The sequence below is a fragment of the Populus alba genome, chromosome 6 (assembly GCF_005239225.2).
Source record: "Populus alba chromosome 6, ASM523922v2, whole genome shotgun sequence".
Lineage (NCBI taxonomy): Eukaryota > Viridiplantae > Streptophyta > Magnoliopsida > Malpighiales > Salicaceae > Populus > Populus alba.
Window position 1 is genome coordinate 25,264,687 of NC_133289.1, and position 17,077 is coordinate 25,281,763.

The 17,077-nt window shown below is 36.7% G+C and overlaps 2 protein-coding genes across 2 annotated transcripts; one reads left to right on the forward strand and one right to left on the reverse strand.

Moving 5' to 3' along the window:
* Positions 1-31: 31 nt before the first annotated feature.
* On the reverse strand, positions 32-11,150 carry LOC118055718 (uncharacterized). The gene is made up of 22 exons (XM_035067684.2): positions 10,870-11,150; positions 9,976-10,653; positions 9,481-9,896; positions 8,568-9,207; positions 7,259-7,345; positions 7,046-7,092; positions 6,126-6,235; positions 5,891-5,991; positions 5,704-5,796; positions 5,477-5,560; positions 5,129-5,212; positions 4,352-4,420; positions 3,602-3,661; positions 2,998-3,069; positions 2,647-2,754; positions 2,450-2,526; positions 2,220-2,303; positions 1,772-1,880; positions 1,551-1,640; positions 1,148-1,213; positions 969-1,064; positions 32-558 (listed from the first exon to the last, which is right to left on the reverse strand). The coding sequence occupies exons 1-22, from the start codon at positions 10,948-10,950 to the stop codon at positions 436-438; spliced, it is 3,375 nt and encodes a 1,124-aa protein (XP_034923575.1). The 5' UTR covers positions 10,951-11,150; the 3' UTR covers positions 32-435.
* A 579-nt stretch (positions 11,151-11,729) lies between these two features.
* LOC118055717 (uncharacterized) lies at positions 11,730-16,503 on the forward strand. Its single transcript, XM_035067681.2, has 4 exons — positions 11,730-11,946; positions 12,176-13,097; positions 15,114-15,397; positions 15,548-16,503. The coding sequence occupies exons 2-4, from the start codon at positions 12,181-12,183 to the stop codon at positions 16,300-16,302; spliced, it is 1,956 nt and encodes a 651-aa protein (XP_034923572.1). The 5' UTR covers positions 11,730-11,946; positions 12,176-12,180; the 3' UTR covers positions 16,303-16,503.
* The last annotated feature ends 574 nt before the right edge of the window (positions 16,504-17,077 follow it).

Genomic DNA, 17,077 nt, shown 5'->3' on the forward strand with positions numbered 1-17,077 from the left:
AAAACATAAAAATTAAAATAAAACATACAAATTAAAAAAATATAATATAATTTATCTATCCCTGTCTGGAAGGCAATGCCAAACGAGGATAAAGCTTTTTATGGCGTTTGTTATGCTCATCTCGACATGGCAAAAAGAGGGTAATGGCCAGTCTCTGTGAAATGGGCAACCTTACCAGACTGTCTTTAAAAAAACCTTACAAGAAATTCAATTGTTACCTTGCAACAAAATTGTTTATTCTTACACCATTATACAATTTCTTTTTTTTTTTTTTAAAGTCTCTCCATGCTCGTACAGGAGCTAAAACCCTTCTCAGTAGACCAATTCTTTCTTCTGTTGTAACTCTTTTAAGTTAGTGTTCTTCAGCAGATTGATTGATGTCAATGTATGAACCAAGAATGATTCAATGTATTTTTACTATTTACCCGCTCCACTCTACATGGCCTCAACAGCTTCTTCTACTTTCGGCTTGCTCTTCGGTCTGCCAGAATGACTTACATTTTTACCTGATAAAAGCTCCAATGCTTTCTCCATTGTAATCTTCTCCGGCTTCAAGTTCTGCATTTGTTTCAAATCACACCCCAAACATGATTATACTAGAATTATTAGTTGCTTCACAGATTCATCAAGGGGAGATTTGTAAATATATACTATGTAGTGCGATAACAGAAAGGGTCTTGGGATAACAATCGATTGCGTTTGATGTTCATCGTTCACTTCATGCATAAAACTACTGTTTTATTGCCTCCCTTCAATGTGATCATAAGCAGGGAAGTAACATGAAACCATAACGACTCACAAAAATGATAATTTGCATCTAATACATAACGAACTAGTAATAATGTTAGACAACATTGATGAGGAATGATTCTCGAAAAAAATAAATAGTTGAGTAAAGAGGCTAGATTGTAGAAACATCTCAGCATCACTGCTCAATTCAACACAAAGAAAGGCTAAACAAGACATACCTTGGGAACAGAAGCCATTGTACGACGATGTTTAACTGTGTAACCCCCCTTTCCGAGCTTTATCATCACAGGATACCCATCCTTTGGATGGTCACCCTAGCAAAAAGGAAACATAATTGAGTGCAACAATAGCTAGAGGCAAAGGAAAGATAAATTTGTAGAGAGATTTATGAGCATACCAATGTCAGAGGGTAGCGTAACAAGTTGAGAGCAACTTCATGAGTAATAGCACCCACATCCTTTATCTAAGAAGAAAAAAATTTGGTCCATTTAATAATTGTTTGCAAATTGCAATTGACAGCATGGCACCAAGTGCATTTCCAAGAACACAATGTATCCATCCAAAGAGATACTAGCAGGACAAAAAAACAAGCGGGAGTACAAAATCTCAAAGAATAAAACATGCCAATAATGACTAAAATATGCTGGTGGGCAGAGGAGCATGGCAGCTGACACCTCTAGATAAAACAAGCCAAGAAATGGACAATGTATACATAACATTGCATCATCATAGATGGAATCAGAAAGCAAAATGAGGTTCCAGAACAATTGCATGTATCACGCAAGTAAATCTATACATACATGAGAAACAGAAGATCTTTTAGGAGCATAACCCTTCCTGTCTTCTCCAAGCTGTACATAGTATCCATAAGGACCATTCTTCAAAAGAACCTACAAAAAAATAAAAGGGGACACATTTCTTGTCAACTTAAATGAAATAACAAACAAAATCAAGGCATACCAATTGCACTGGTTAGTGGAAGCAGTACTCTGATGCAAAGAGCTAGTTTTTTAAGGAAAACCTTTTCATTGGAAGTCGGATGAACACCAAGCAGTTTTGGTTCATCAACACTAGAACTTTGAGGAGTTTCTTCCTTCTCATCATCACCATATAACGTCTTTGCAATGTACCTATCACATTGATCAGCAAAACTCAACTATTTGCCACCAAAAAAAAAGGACAGACGGGGTGTTCTCAGAAAAGTAAATCTACTGTCATAATTAAGAGAACCTTTTAACAAACTGAAAGAACAAAAAGAAATACTAGGTTATCATCAAGTATTTAAATATCAGAAATTAGTAACCAGAACAAAAACTAGACAGATATGCCCTGGAGCGAGCTTCTATATCTTTTGCCACTTATTTACTTCAGCATATAAAAGAAAAAAAAATTAATTAATAAATTAAACTGAAGAACTCATTCTAGAAATATGTGAATGTGAGGGTACGCAAAAGGCAGACCATACTCACTTGCAGTTTGGGTGTTGATCGCATCCAATAAAATAGCCTGCACCAAACCTACTTACTTTGAATATCAAAGTGCCCTCCATGCAACTGAAACAAATCCAAAGAAAGATTGGAGTCAGATCACTTGTCAGAATGATGATTATCAAAATGAGACATGTCACAGAATACAAAGTTAGGATTAAATAAAACCCATTTCATCACCCATTAACAAATGAAATAGCAGCATATACTACCTTGGGCATGTTCTGCTTTTATCAGGGAGTGAACCAAACAAAAAGCGGTCATATGTTCTCTCCAACATCTTCTCAACCTGGAAACAAATTAAAAAAGTGAGAATAATTATTGAAATTCACACTAGTAATATGAAGAAAAAAAAATTAAAGTCTGAGAGGCAATGTATTTGGAACCTTCAACAAGGACATAACTGTACCTGGTGAATATGGACACTTTCAGTACGGCTACAATACAACTGAAATCGTGTCCAGTAATCTTTTAGAAGGCCTTTCCAATCAGTTAAGCCAGCAGAAACATTGTCAAGCTGCAGGTAAGACAGACAAAAAAGAAATTAATAACCGCCATAAAGATTGAAATAAGTAAGAAATGGAGTGCTACCATTGAAATTGGTGAAAACAGAATAAAAAGAGAGAGAACTAATAAATCATGATTACAAATAGTAGAAGCAAATGGATTATACTTTTGAAGAAAAATGTATAATATCATTTTTAAACAGGACTAGCATCTGAAAAAGTATAGAGATTTGAATGCAAATTAATTAAATCACCTCAGTCTCCATATCAGCAGTAAAGCTGTAGTCCGTGACCTCTGTAAAATGGTGAGAGAGAAATGCTGACACCTGAAAAGCCCAAAACAAATGGATACTAAGAGAAACTTTCTTAAATACCAGCTTATCTCATAGCACAGTACACAGTGCGAGCATAGATTTCAAGAAGGACAAGAAAGGAACCTCAATGAATACACTTGTATTATTTTTTATGAATAGTGGAAACTGTAACTTTTGCTACTTGCGCTACATTTTATTTATTTATTTATTAGGAGGGTTGCTTAAAATGTAGGGGTTCATATCTCTGTGATTGTTTGAGCTGTGAATTTTTTATAGCTGAGCGGTAATTACTGAGGTGTGTGAATTGAAATCCAAATCAATCTTAGCAAGACACTCTTTGACAAAAGAATTAGGAAATTAAGCTAAAAAAGTTCATCCACCTATTTGCCATCTTTTGTAGCTTAATTCATCGTTTTGGATCCATTGTAGATTCCTTCTTTCAAAATATATAAATTAACATAACAATAACAAAAACATTATCAGACAATAAGGTAATTGAAAGAATGCTAAATGCAAGGTAATTCAGAAAGAGGTTGGAGCGTACCATGCGACCACGAAATTCTGGATGCAGTACACGGTTTTTTACAGTCACATAGTTCCTATCCTGGCATCATGTATAAATCAGATGTTAATAGACGACTGCATAAAACAGAATACTAAAAAACAGAGCAGAACAAGATTTTGTGACAGATGCAATGCCCAAAGATATCAGCATTGCAAGTTTACTGTATTTTTACCCCATGCAAAACGAACTGAATAGTAGATATGCAGCACAAAGTAGGATTATACTTTCCTTATGTTCTTTGATTTAAATTTTTAAGCCAACTTGAAGATTGTTGGTTCATGTGGCTCAAAATGAGTCCTTGTTTAGCCATTATTAACAAATAACAAACCTACTTTGAAAATCCTTACCCTTTCCCATTAAAAATAAGCCTTATCTACCACAAAAATGCCTCAATCTCAGACATTAGCCCTCTGGTTTCACATTTTTTTGAGATCCTAAATCTGCCTTCCCTTAAAGGGAAAAAAAAAACCTAAATATCCTTCACAATCTGCTGCGCGTAAGAAATCCACTTGATGCTCAATTGTAATTAACTGAACTAATCATCCATCCAAACTAGAGAGGGTTCACCTATATGGATTTCGCCCTCCATTCAATTTGATTATGGAAGCTAAGCTTTTTGTGAGCAATTGACACTAGATCATTGCTTATTACTACAGCCATCACCATATTTGGACATTCCTTTTTACAACAGAAAATGAAGAGGCAAAAACTCCTAAACAAATCAATTACCTTTAAGACTTTCAGTGTGCTTGCATATGTTGAAGGTCTTCCAATGCCAAGTTCCTCGAGCTTCTTAACCTGTTAGAAGAAGGAAAAAATAAGGATATGAAAGGTTTTTAAGAGTTGGAAAACCTTGTGAGAAGTTAAATGGGCCCTCCTCCCAGTGCATGCAGTGGAAAAAAGATCATATTGTATCATTTACACTATTCAACTTGTCTAAAAATTAGTACACAGAAAGCACAACAAACTCCCCTTTACCGTATACCTTGGCTTTACCTCATAACAACACAATTCTGCTTCTCTGTGTTCAGATATGCATGTTTCTCTAAAGAAAACTATTACATGATTTGCCTAAGTAAGTGCCATGGTAACATTTTTATGGAACTATGCACTTGATCAGATACATCATTCCTAGCTTCTCTCCATGCTGCTTTAATTAGATAACACCAATGACATTTAAAAATGTTGCATAAATTTTATTAGAGAGGCACGGTGAGTTTACAGAGATAGAGGAAGGGAATTCCTCAAAAGCGGAAAGAGATCTGATAAAAACAACTAAGAGCAAAACTTGTCTATTAGATTTAGGAATAGCACAGATTTCAAACACTTGTCCATGGAAAAAATTAATTTAACTTGGAAAAGCAGGCTTCTTGAACTGGATCACATAGTACTCCGTCCCTCTTCTAGGGAGAGGTCATGAGTTTGAGCAGCAAGAAAGCGGAGTTAAGGGGAACCAAATGCCTGAAGAAATTTGTCTAATAATGCATTTAGTAATTAGAAATGTACCAGTGATCCCTCAGAGTAGCGTGATGGAGGCTCAGTAAAGTGCTGTTTCATATCTGCTTCACCAAGATACAATGAATCTCCTGTCTACAAACATTTGAGTTAGAGAAAGCACATTCCACAGAACAGCTAGAGAGATGCTATTAAGTGATTGTTTACAAAATTTTGGAAACATGATAGAAATAGGCATGATGATGGAGTATTACTTTTCCATTTCAAAGAATCTGGGAAATATTCATATCATGACAAGAATTGTCATATCAGGAAAATATCGGTCAAGAGCTAAGATTCAAAGTTCGATATCTATTTTCTTGAATGCAAGTAATAAATAGCCTACATGACAACCACTACCTTAAGTGAATCAAGAATCCCAAAAGCCTCTTGACGATTGAGTGCATCACTTTCCTTATATCTTACAGCTCCAGCCTCAACATCCTAGAACACACATAATCATGCAACGAGTTGTCAAATCAAACCAATTCCCATTATAATCACATGTCATTCAACATTATGGGAGAAAAACAAATGAAACCATTTACACAGTATTGACGGACATTCTAAGTGGAATAGTTTTATACCTCATAAACTGCCTGATATCCAGGAAACTCAACTCTTGAGCATGAAGATCTAAAAACAATGGACTTTCCAGCATTCCCAATGTCAACTTGCACCTAGTTAGATTGAAGAAGTGTCAAGCGGAGACAATTAATGTCAAATGTATAGTGGACAAACAAGGTAATCTATCATAACAATTTACGTGCTCACCTGCTCAATAGTAACAGGTTCCATCTGGCATGCAACTGTCCGAGACCAGATTAGTGTGTATAGCTTCAAGGAATCTTCATCAAGTACTCCAACAAGCATTGCTAGATGTCAACAAGAAATATTCTAAAGATTATTTAGCTGTATGAAAAGATTGGAGAAAAGGGGCATATTTACATCACAAATTAAAAAAAAAAATCATGAATACATCATGCAGATTGAAATTTTTTTGATTTACATGGTAAAATATGAATATTGGTGGGTCTGATTGCTTCATGGGCCTCTTGAGCATTCTTCACCTTCCTAAAATACTTGCGTGGACCCTTCGATGCGAAATCTTGCCCATATCTTTTTTTTTTTTGTGCAACAAAGATGACAGCATTAGAAGTTGCATTCAAGAAACATGGAACAGACGCAAATCAATGATAGATCAATGAAAAAGAGAAAAGCACAAAATCTAGATGATTTTTCTCAAATGGAGTGTACGGAATAAAGATTTAGATGCACCAAAGCCACTAATAAAGATTTGCAAGCAAGAGAAGCACCTAATTTACCACCCCCTCCAACCTCCTCAGTCTGGCCATGCAAGAAAAGGTAACAACAATGGCAAGAGAAATAATCTAAAATTTGGAAAACCAAGAAACTACATGAAAGAGCCCCTCTAGTGGAAAGTAAAAAAGATCAATAGATGTTATGACTCTTCCTTTAGAAACCATATTGTGCTTGAGCTCAGAAAGCTTTGCTCCATCCGACACTATTCTATTCCTATCTTCCCAAATACAAAGAGCACTGATATATGTTATCTTTCTTCTTACATTCCGAAGGACATCTAAAACTAGCACATGCCTTGATTGCCAAGAGAGAAGTGAAATATGGATCTTAGAACCCAGGATTTAAAAATTACCAAATGATGAAGAGACCAGTTTAAACCTTTCACAAAGTTTCAGTAACATCCAAGTTGGGGCAATCAAAAGATAATAAGCTGAGCTAAAGCAACTTGCAAGTAATATAGCAAAAAAGATGTTTTATCCTTGAAAAATGAATATTCTACAGTGAGCGATGTCACGAAGAGGAAAGGAGGAATATGAGACAAACATATAAGGCATCCCTAATATTAAAAATCCAATAAATGCAGTGAAGAAATCCCATACAAGTCACCTTTCAATGATCAAGGAACGTATGTTTCCAACAGCTTCATCCGAAATCTAGGAAGGGAAAAAAAGCAATTTAGCAAAAGGAAAGACTAAACGCAACAGAAACATTAAACATGGAGCCATGACCAAGTCACCATCAGTTACTTGCAGAACACAAGACAAACATCAACTGATTGGGCATTCCAGGGAATAAAAAAACAGCGAAATTGATACCCACATGCAGTCCATCTGTCCTGAGGTAAGTTATCAACCCAGTTGCCTTCCCATCTGATAACTGAACCCCTTCATAAAGCTTCTGTGCGACCTGCATTTTGATGCATTATTTACAATGTCAAAACAAAAGATGAAATTGAACTAAACAAGGAAAAAATTATGAGGTAAGCTTGAAGCTCACTGTAAGGTCAAGCTAGTGGACAAATAAGAAACAACACAGAATGATGAAAATGTGTAGACAGTTTAGTCTTGTCTTTAACTATTGGTATCTTCTAGCCAAAGACAAGAAATAATTAATGTATAAGTGGTTTCCTGTTTTTTCATTCATAATCCATGTGGCATGTAGGCTCAATAACCATGCCCATTACCATACAGCAAAGCTTTACCACAGAGTGCCAACAAGAAGGACTCACATTATGGATAAAATTGTCATCCATGTGGGAGCCACATGGATTTTGCAATACAGGGCTATAGAAATGATGTAGCAATCATTTTTCCCATTAGAAAGGTGCACCAATCAGTTTTGCTGATGTAGTATAATATATGCCCAACAGCACCCATTCAGATATTGATATAAGATACACACACTCGCATACATTATATTTGCAGATAGATGACAGAATAACCAAAATCCACTAAGCAAAGACGGCGTGCTTGCTAAAGGAACTCAAAATCACTAAATCATCTGAGATAAAGTAATCTGATAGAGTTTTCACTTTCACAATTTTAAGAGTCCTGCAGAGCTTTTGCACTCCATAACAACGTATTATATGTGGTGATATCAGGCATGTGGTCGCTATAATGGGAATAAAAAAAAAACAATCGACAATTAAGGTGCTGGTAGAGTTAAATATGCAATGCAGAACAAGACCACAGTAACAAATTTGAAAACAAACAGCTTCATAATGGAAAAAATAAACAAATTAAAGTAAAAAAAAAAAAAATCATAATATAGCTAGTCCTAAATATCAACAACGTATATAGAAAGAAAATTCCAGTCTTTATCAAGCTAAAACATCTAGCATGTTGGCACCTCTAATTGAAGAGCGAAAGTAGAATTATTATGTATTATTCCTCATCATCCTGATAACAATATGCTATATGATACAGATATTAGTTGATGAATAAAGTATGATTAAGGTAGTCACAGAAAATTGAGATTGCCTCACAAAAATATAATCATCAGGCAATAGAACACAAAGTTAGTCAAACATATCTACTATAAGTATTTATAGAGTGATAAAAAAAATATAAAAAAATTACTCTAACAGTGTTAATAAAAATGAAAATTGAATGCACAAATCCCCCCAAACCTTCATCGTGTATGACGTGGCAAAATCTAATTTGTTTGCAGCATCCTGTTGAAGTGTTGATGTTATATACGGAGTGGGAGGATTTCTATGTGTTTTGGTTTTTTTAAAGCCAACAACTTGAAAGTCAGCAGAATTAATCTTCTGTTCCATATCCTTTGCTTCTGTGTCAGAGCTAATTGAGAATTGATTCAACTTTTTGGAATCAAAATGGGTCAAGTGTGCATTCACTAAAGAATCTTGCTCCTCTTTCTTCAACTTAGCACCAATAGTCCAATACTCCTGCGACTTGAATTCATCAATTTCCATTTCCCTGTCACATAAAAGTGATAATGCAGCTGATTGAACTCGCCCAGCTGACTGGCAACCTGGTAATTTCCTCCACAACAATGGTGAAATGTTGAACCCAATCAAATAATCAAGAGCGCGTCGAGCAAGGTAAGCATGAACTAAGTTTGCGTCAATTCCTCTTGGTGCTTGCAAAGCATTTTTTATGGATGTCTCTGTTATTTCATGAAAGACAACTCTTGCTACCGTAAGATCTTGGCGTAAGGCATCCTGTTGTTGCAACATCTCAACAATATGCCAAGCAATAGCCTCTCCTTCACGATCAGGATCTGATGCAAGGATAAGAATTTTTGCTCTGAGGAACAAGGCAAAAAGGTTGAGAGAATTTAGACAAATCTAACAGAAGAAAAGGAAGCAATACATGACAAGTCACAGCAGACTACGCTACTAGCAGTCCAAAACTCATTTGTATAACTTAATTGTAACTGTGGAAATTACAAGAAGGAGCACCCCTTACTTGCTACGTTAGAGCTCAGGGTGATAAAAGTATATAATGTTGATAACACATTCTATATTCCTATAACCACCACCATTCAGAGGAAGCTGGTGAAAGGGATACAAATCATACCCGCTTAGTGCAACCTTGATGCTATTAAGATGAGTCCAGGCAGCAGAAGGAACCTCCCACACAATACTAAAATCATCATCAGGTCGGACAGATCCAGACCTTGCAGCCAAGTCCCTTACATGACCATAGCTAGGTAAAACTTCATACATATCACCAAGATACCCCTGAATCACCTTGGCCTTTGTTACAGACTCAACCACCACTACACATTTCCCTTCTGAAGGATATAGTGACTTTAGTTTCCCTTGTGCAAAAGGTTGCAATTTGCCTATCTTTTGAGGTTTCTGTTTCTCTGCTGATCCATTAACTGCCTTTTTACTTGTTCTCTTTGTACTAGAGTTACTGTTTTTCTTGTTGGACTGTTGTTTTGTTGAACCATTACGCACTTCATTGGGCATTTCCTCAGTTGTTTTTTTCTGAAAAAACAGTGTTGGTAAGCATATTGCAAGTTGATAAAGAACTAATTTTGCTGATTCAACTACCAATTATCCTAACCTGTGAAGCTCGTGCAGCAACCTGGCCACTTTTGCTAGGAAGAGACTTCTTTAATTGGGAAGTAGTTGTCACAGATTTTGCCCCAGCAGCTTTTTCTGAAACAGCAGTGAAAGCAGCTTGTCCCTTGTTTTTCTTGCTTTTGGATTCCTTCTTCTCTGTTTCATTAACTTTGGATTTTTTTTTTCTCGTTCTTGAAACTGCTGAACCCAGCTTTGCATCTCCAACAGCTGTTTCGGTTGAGGTAACAGCATCAGCATCTTTAGAAGCCGAGATACGAGAGTTTGTGTTAGTTTCATCTTTATCATGAGCAGCACCCGATGCCTTTGGCTTTTTCCAATGTTTACTAAATCCACCCACATTTTGATTCTTATTATTTGACCCTCTTGAGGCTGTTGAAAAAAGCCTCTTAGCAAATACACCACTTTCAAGAGAAGTCAGTGTATTACCATTGTTAAAAGACCAATAATTTAAAAGGCTCCCAGGGCTAAAGTGGGAATTAATAGCTGGAGACATAGACATGGACCCTCCATTGGTGAGACTCTGAGAATGGTTGATGGAGATAATGAAAGAGAGTCTATCTTTTCTTAATTTAATCTGTGAGCATTGCATGTAATTACGACAAGTAGTACCAATTGGCAAGTGAGATGCTGGATAATTCTGAAAAGTCCGACATTGTAACTGCAAACATCAATTTAAGAAAAAAAACACGGACATGAGTTAATGTGAAGATAGCGTCTTTATTACTGCACTATGCTATGCAGAGAACAGAAAGCTATAAAAAAAAATTCGTTGACAAAAAATCAATTTTTATTTAATGGGGTATCAATAATCATTGCTACGAGAGTACAGCTGGAAAAATTAAATTGAAACTAGAAGAAGAGAAACGGAACGAACCTTAGCCATGAGAGGACGAAAATGGGAAACTGTAGCAGACGAAGAAGTAGAGAGTGATAAAAAGCTCTTCATCTCCCTCATTCTATTCCTTCATTTCAATTGCTCTTTCGTCACTAATGTTTCAAGCTTTCCTCCTCAATTTGGCCTTTCTTTTTCCTCTTGCAGGGACTTTGTTTTCTGCTGGCTAGAGGCTGGCTGGCTGGCGGTGAAAGAGAAAGAAACCGCAGCGTTTTCTGGGTTTTGTAGACATCCACAGAGGATGAGGTCCAGGGTTTTGCATAGGTTTTTTTTTAATTATTTATATTTTTCCTTAAACAAATCATAAAATTCGGTCCGGCTAAATTGTAACGGGTTGAGTCAAAATTAGTGGTAATGGCCAAGCCCAACACGCAATACACTATTTGACCCGCATGTTGATTGTAAATTGAAAAAAAAAAAAATCTGGGTATTTAAGATATTTTCTAAAAACAAAATTTCAAATATAAATTAAAAAGCTCACAAGTATCTAATCAATTAAAAAAATAATAATTTATGTAAATAAACTAAAAAAAATCATTAACAATAACCAGAAAAATTAAGAAATGAATATAGACTAAGATATTTAATATTATAGAATGTATCATTTACTTGATTATATTTAATACATTTATTTATGAAAATTAATTTGTAACAAAAATTGATATACATATAAAATTTATTAAATAAAATAAAAGAAAAAAATTCAAGATTGCACATATTAGACTAAAAAATTTATATAATTGAGCTTCAATTTAGACTCAAAATAATTTAATTGTATAAAATAAGATTTCAAAGATAATTTTTTTTTTTAAAAATCTCACTATTATGATCCAGGGAGGGGAACAGTAAAGATGGCTACAGGGAAAACGCCTCACGGTATATTTTATAGGTAACAGTATCCCCTCATCGGATCATCAAACCCAACAGAGCGGAGTATTTATTTTGTCGTCGAGCTCTCCGCTTCCGATTGGAAAACTGATTCTCCCGGTGTCTCCGATAAGCTCTGTGCCCGTCTCCGTTTAGCTAGATTCGGTTCTGCTTTGGTTAATATCACACAAGGTATTTCCTCTGTTTTCTGAAAGCCAGTAGTAGTAGTGCTTATCATATTTGATCGCCATTTATTAGCAGAGAATTTTAGCAAAAACCCTCCCAAGTTTCAATTTTTAATTACTTATCCTGCATATTAAGTATGGAATGAATGTGGGATTTTATGGTAATTGTTGTTTCTTATGTGAAATATGATGAGTTTGGACATGGGTTTTTATTTATTTAGTTATTTATTTGCTAGGTTTAATGGATAGGCAGCCACCGCAGCCCCATGACTATGCTGCAATGGCATATGCTCAGCAGCAGCAGCAGCAATATGGACACCACCCTCCTCCACATCAACACCAACAATACCCTCCCCCACTTAATCCCTTCATGCCTCCTCAGTCTTCAGTGCAGCAATTCCCTTACTCTCAACCTCCTCTACACCCTCACCATCTTCAACTCCCTCCGCAGCAACAGCAGCACCCTCCACCTTTTGCTCCACATTTACCCCCTCACCTTATTCCTCCGCCTTTCCATGCTCCTAATTATGATTCTCCCTCACCTCCGGCCCCCCCTCCTTCCGATCCTGAGCTTCAGAAACGTATTGATAAGCTTGTTGAGTATTCTGCAAAGAATGGGCCTGAATTCGAAGTCATGATTCGTGAAAAACAGCAGGATAATCCCGCTTATAGTTTCCTTTATGGAGGAGAGGGTCATGCATATTATCGGTATAAGCTTTGGTTATCTACACGTGGTCCTTTCAATCCTCCTTTCCAAGCATCTTCCATGATGCATCCACAACCAAACCCAATGATGAATGCTGCTGTTGGGCCTCCCCCTCAAATGCACCAGCCTCCTTTTCCACCTTTTTATGATCACCATCAGCAGCATCCTCCACAGCCCTTTGGCGCTCATGGTCGGCCAGATTTTGAATCACCCAAGTCCTTTAGAGGACTCTCTGGTCCACTTCCTCCTGATATTGCAGTGGAGCTCAGTAATGTGCTTAACACTCTAAATGGTACCAAGGAGTCTATCAAAGGTGCCAAGACTTGGTTCATGCAGAGGTCTCCATTTGCACCAGCTATCGTCGAAGCACTCAGAGACAGGATTGTTGCTCTTGATGATTCTGAGAGGCAATTGCATATCATCTATCTTGCCAATGATATTCTTTTTGACAGGTATGGTTCTTCTGCACTAATTGCCTTCTGAAGACTACAACTTGATCACTCCTTGACTAATCTGTATTGTTCATCACCAGCAGTTTGTCTCTGATGCTTTTGTTCATGAGCTTCTTACATCATACGCTCATGTTAGATTCATTTTCTTTCTCATTTGTTTTTTTTTCCTCTTGCAAGTGCATGTCTTCTTAGTGGAACTGATCTTTGTAATTGTGTGCCTATTAAAATAGCTTTGTGCTAGAAGGACCTCTTCATCTAATATCACTATAATCTTTGAGAGTGTTTCCTTTTCAATATTACCTTACTCTGAGGCCTGTAGCTCTTGAGGAAGCTTAAACATGTGTTTTTGTTGCTTTGAAATCTAGTATCATTGAACTAAATTACTCAAGTCATATAGTTGATCAGAATGTAGATGCTTACCAATAATCAAATTTGAAGTTATATGGCTCATCAGAATGCAGATCACCTACAATTGAATTTGACAAAATGGAAATAAGATTAATAAATACTGAATCACAAAGTTAAGAGCAAAATTGTTGACTTTCAGCTACTAGAAGTAGATTGCTCCATGTGAATAATCGATTAGAAAAATTCAAGCAACCAGAATTTCAGGATACTTAAACATGTGAAGGCACCCTTGAAAAAAACCTTTTGCAAGTTATTTGAAATTGGGGTCCCAGTTTCCATACAAATTGTACATCTCCCTCTTTTACATAGTTTATAATGGTTTAAGAATTCAGTAGGTGTAGATAGGATTTATTAAAAGTTGGCTACTGCATAGATTTAAAACTTGAGTTGTATATTTGAGGCCTGTTCGGACTTTAAAAATCCTACATGTTATCCTTTTAATTTGTCTCACAAATATTTGCGAGATAACATCATATTTTATTCCCCTATATAGCCACTAAAGTATATCATCAGAAAAACCTCACAAACAGGGCCTCAGATAAAAGACTACATAATGACATTTTTTCCAGTTTGGGAATAGATTCCAAAAAGATAAAGCAACCATCTCAATCTTTGGTGCTTTTTTCTTACACCCTCTCTCTGGTCTGCAATCTAGCTCCATGACAGAGTAAATCACTGGAAAAACCTCACAAACAGGGCCTCAGATAAAAGGCCACATAATATCATTTTCTCCAGTTTGGGAATGGATTTCAAAAAGATAAAGCAACTATCTCGATCTCTGGTGCTTTTTTTTTTGACACCCTCTCTTCAGTCTGCAATCTAGCTCCATGATAGAGCAGCAACACCCCCTTGAATTCTAGTCCTGGAAGGCCAAACTTGATCCCAACTTAAGGCCACTTCCATATGAACTTGAAAGAAATTGACAAAAAGAGAACACAAACTTTTATAGGCAATGGCGGCTTGTTTTGCGCATCTTTGTATCATTAGGAAATTATATGCAGTGTCACTGGGAAGTGCTCCACCATGTATTGGAAAAAAAAATGTGTTCAAGTTTACATCATCACCTGCAAGTCTTACTTTAATTTCAGAGAATTGGCAATCCCTAATGTTTTTGTAGTTTCCTTAAGGCCACATGAGCTCATATTAAATTCTGGTTCCTCTCTAATATGTAAAAACTTCAGAATTTGTAAATTCACCTGGAAAGTTGACACTAAATGTATGAGAGCTAAATCACCAAAATGTGCAGTTCATCCAAAAGTCTTGTCTTTATGTCAATCTTCATTGATCATCCTGATTCCCCATGGCCCACTCTCTGCAGCTGCGTGTCTGTGAGGTCCTTAATATTTGTTTTGGAAATGTTTTAACTATTTTCTTTCTATTATTATCTGGTATGAATGTTCAAGCCTCCTTGATTTCTATGCAACCAGCCATAGATTTCCTTCTCTGCTTCGTTGCATTTTATTTTGGTATTTGATTTTACTTTCTTGATTTGGTGTCGTGAACCTTTATTGGCATGCTTTTTTTTTTTTTTTTTCCAGAAAAGATGATTTTGTTCATAATGTAAGAGTCTTAAAACTTCCTTGACCTCTTGCTATTTGTTACCTGCAGTTTGCAAAGGAGAATTAATCCCCGTGATCTTGATAATGAAGCCCTTGCATTTAAGCCGGTGCTAGGTTCCATGCTTGCAAGGATTTATCACTACCCTCAGAATAAGGATGAAAACCAGTCACGGTTGCAGAAAATTGTGCAGTTTTGGGCCTCAAAGGAGGTCTACGATCAAGATACCATTTATAAACTTGAAAGTGAGATGGTTGCTGGACCACGGGCAAATTCTTTTCCAGGGCCGCCAAAAGAATTATGTACTGGCTCAGCAGATTCTGTGCCCGCTGCAGGTAGCTTCTTCCATCTACTTGGTAGTTGTGACTACAGATTGAATTTTGGGTTGTGCAGCTTAATAGCTTTAAGTAATTTTTCGTTGGATTTGTTTCCAAGAATTTGATAATTTCATTCAAGAAATGTCATGTGAGTTCCTTTCCCTGCAGGCTTTCCTCAGCATGCAACTAGTTACAATGCTCCACAATGGCTGCCTGATAGGCAGAGTGTACCAGATCACGAGCATCCCGATAAACAAGTGCCTCCAGTCATGCTTCCAACCTTGGGAAATCAGCAATTCATTCCAAATTCAGTCCCTGCTGCTGCTTTTCCAGGTTCCCTGCCTGTAAATCCTTCGGTTCCACCAGCAAGTCAACTACCTGCACCACATTTATTGCAAGCACCTCCTGCTAACATTGCTGAAAAATTGTCACCATATCCCCTGTTCCCACCTGGTCTCATTCCTGGAATGGTCAGAAAGATGCAGATTGGCAGTGGGGTACCCTACTCGCCTTTGAGCCCTTTGGACATCCCGACAACCATACCCCCATCCAATGTATCCCCATCAGAAATTCTAGACAGTGTGTCAAAGTTTTTTAAAGAGATTGGAGAGGTTAACCCGTCTGAGGGACCAATGATATCTGATCCAAAAGATGAAGATGACGAGTATGAGAGAGATCCTCCCATTCGCAAAGGAGGAGCTTGCATCCCTCCTCCTCCAAACTTACAGGTTGACCCAGAGACAGGAGCTTATGCAGATGGAAGTGTGGAGCGGAAACATGGAAGTGGCTCAGGAAGATTGGGACTTGGGGCAGCAGCCGATCCTAAAGAGCCAAGTCAATACGATGATGTTTACACATCTTACAGGAAACAGAGAAGCACCACCTATCATTCATCGATGGTTGCAAGGGCTGTTACTAGGTGAAAACCCCGTGCATTTCTTATCAATTTGCTTTTAATCGGACAAGGAAGATGGGAGGCGGAGGTAGTTCGTGCTTTGGATTATACTAGTTAAAGTTTTGATTTAGGGGGGTTGTAGCTGCAAGCAGTAGACAGACCACCTTGCAGTGTTGTAATCATTTAACCACTACCAACGTTGGCGTATAAAGTTCGATGCATTGACCGAGGTTTCCTTGCGCCTTAACTGAGTTTTTTTGTCTGAGATTAAAAAAAAAAAAAAAGAGATTAAAAATGCAATGCACCTGTTTTTTTTTTTTTTTTTTTTTGCATAATTCAATAGCCATTGATTTCTTGGCTTTAAAGAAACATGACATACAATGGGTAAGCATTAGCAAGAAAAATGATGTAAGAGGTAGAGCGGGTCATGCGAATGCTGCTAGAAGTTAGTCAATGGTCCGACCAACACAAGCCCTCCAAGGACTTAAATATAAACCCGGTCTCAATATGTTACCAATTAATTTTTTTAGAGCACAACTTAAGATCTAAAATTATGAAATAAAAGTGGATCAAATTAAGGATTAGGGTTCTAAAATAATCCAAATATATTAAAAGGTTTAAATCGATTTAAAATCTAATGATTTCAAGTAATAAACTAACTGCGCTGAGAAAATCATTAAGAATTATAGAAATTAATATTAAAAAAAACTTGTGAAAAGAAGATTTGAAGTCGATGGGGTTATCTATTTACAAAAAAAAAAATCTGTGGCTAAGAAAATTTAAGAATTAAGCTAAATTAATTA

Excerpts from the sequence above, each read along its gene's own strand:
- LOC118055718 (XM_035067684.2), bottom strand. The coding sequence starts at position 10,950 with ATGAGGGAGATGAAGAGCTTTTTATCACTCTCTACTTCTTCGTCTGCT. Across the intron at positions 9,897-9,975 it reads TTGCTGCACGAGCTTCACAG|AAAAAAACAACTGAGGAAAT; the intron begins GTTAGGATAATT and ends CTGTTTTTTCAG. Across the intron at positions 1,641-1,771 it reads ATCCGACTTCCAATGAAAAG|GTTCTTTTGAAGAATGGTCC; the intron begins GTTTTCCTTAAA and ends ATTTTTTTGTAG.
- LOC118055717 (XM_035067681.2), top strand. The coding sequence starts at position 12,181 with ATGGATAGGCAGCCACCGCAGCCCCATGACTATGCTGCAATGGCATAT. Across the intron at positions 13,098-15,113 it reads AATGATATTCTTTTTGACAG|TTTGCAAAGGAGAATTAATC; the intron begins GTATGGTTCTTC and ends TGTTACCTGCAG. Across the intron at positions 15,398-15,547 it reads AGATTCTGTGCCCGCTGCAG|GCTTTCCTCAGCATGCAACT; the intron begins GTAGCTTCTTCC and ends CTTTCCCTGCAG.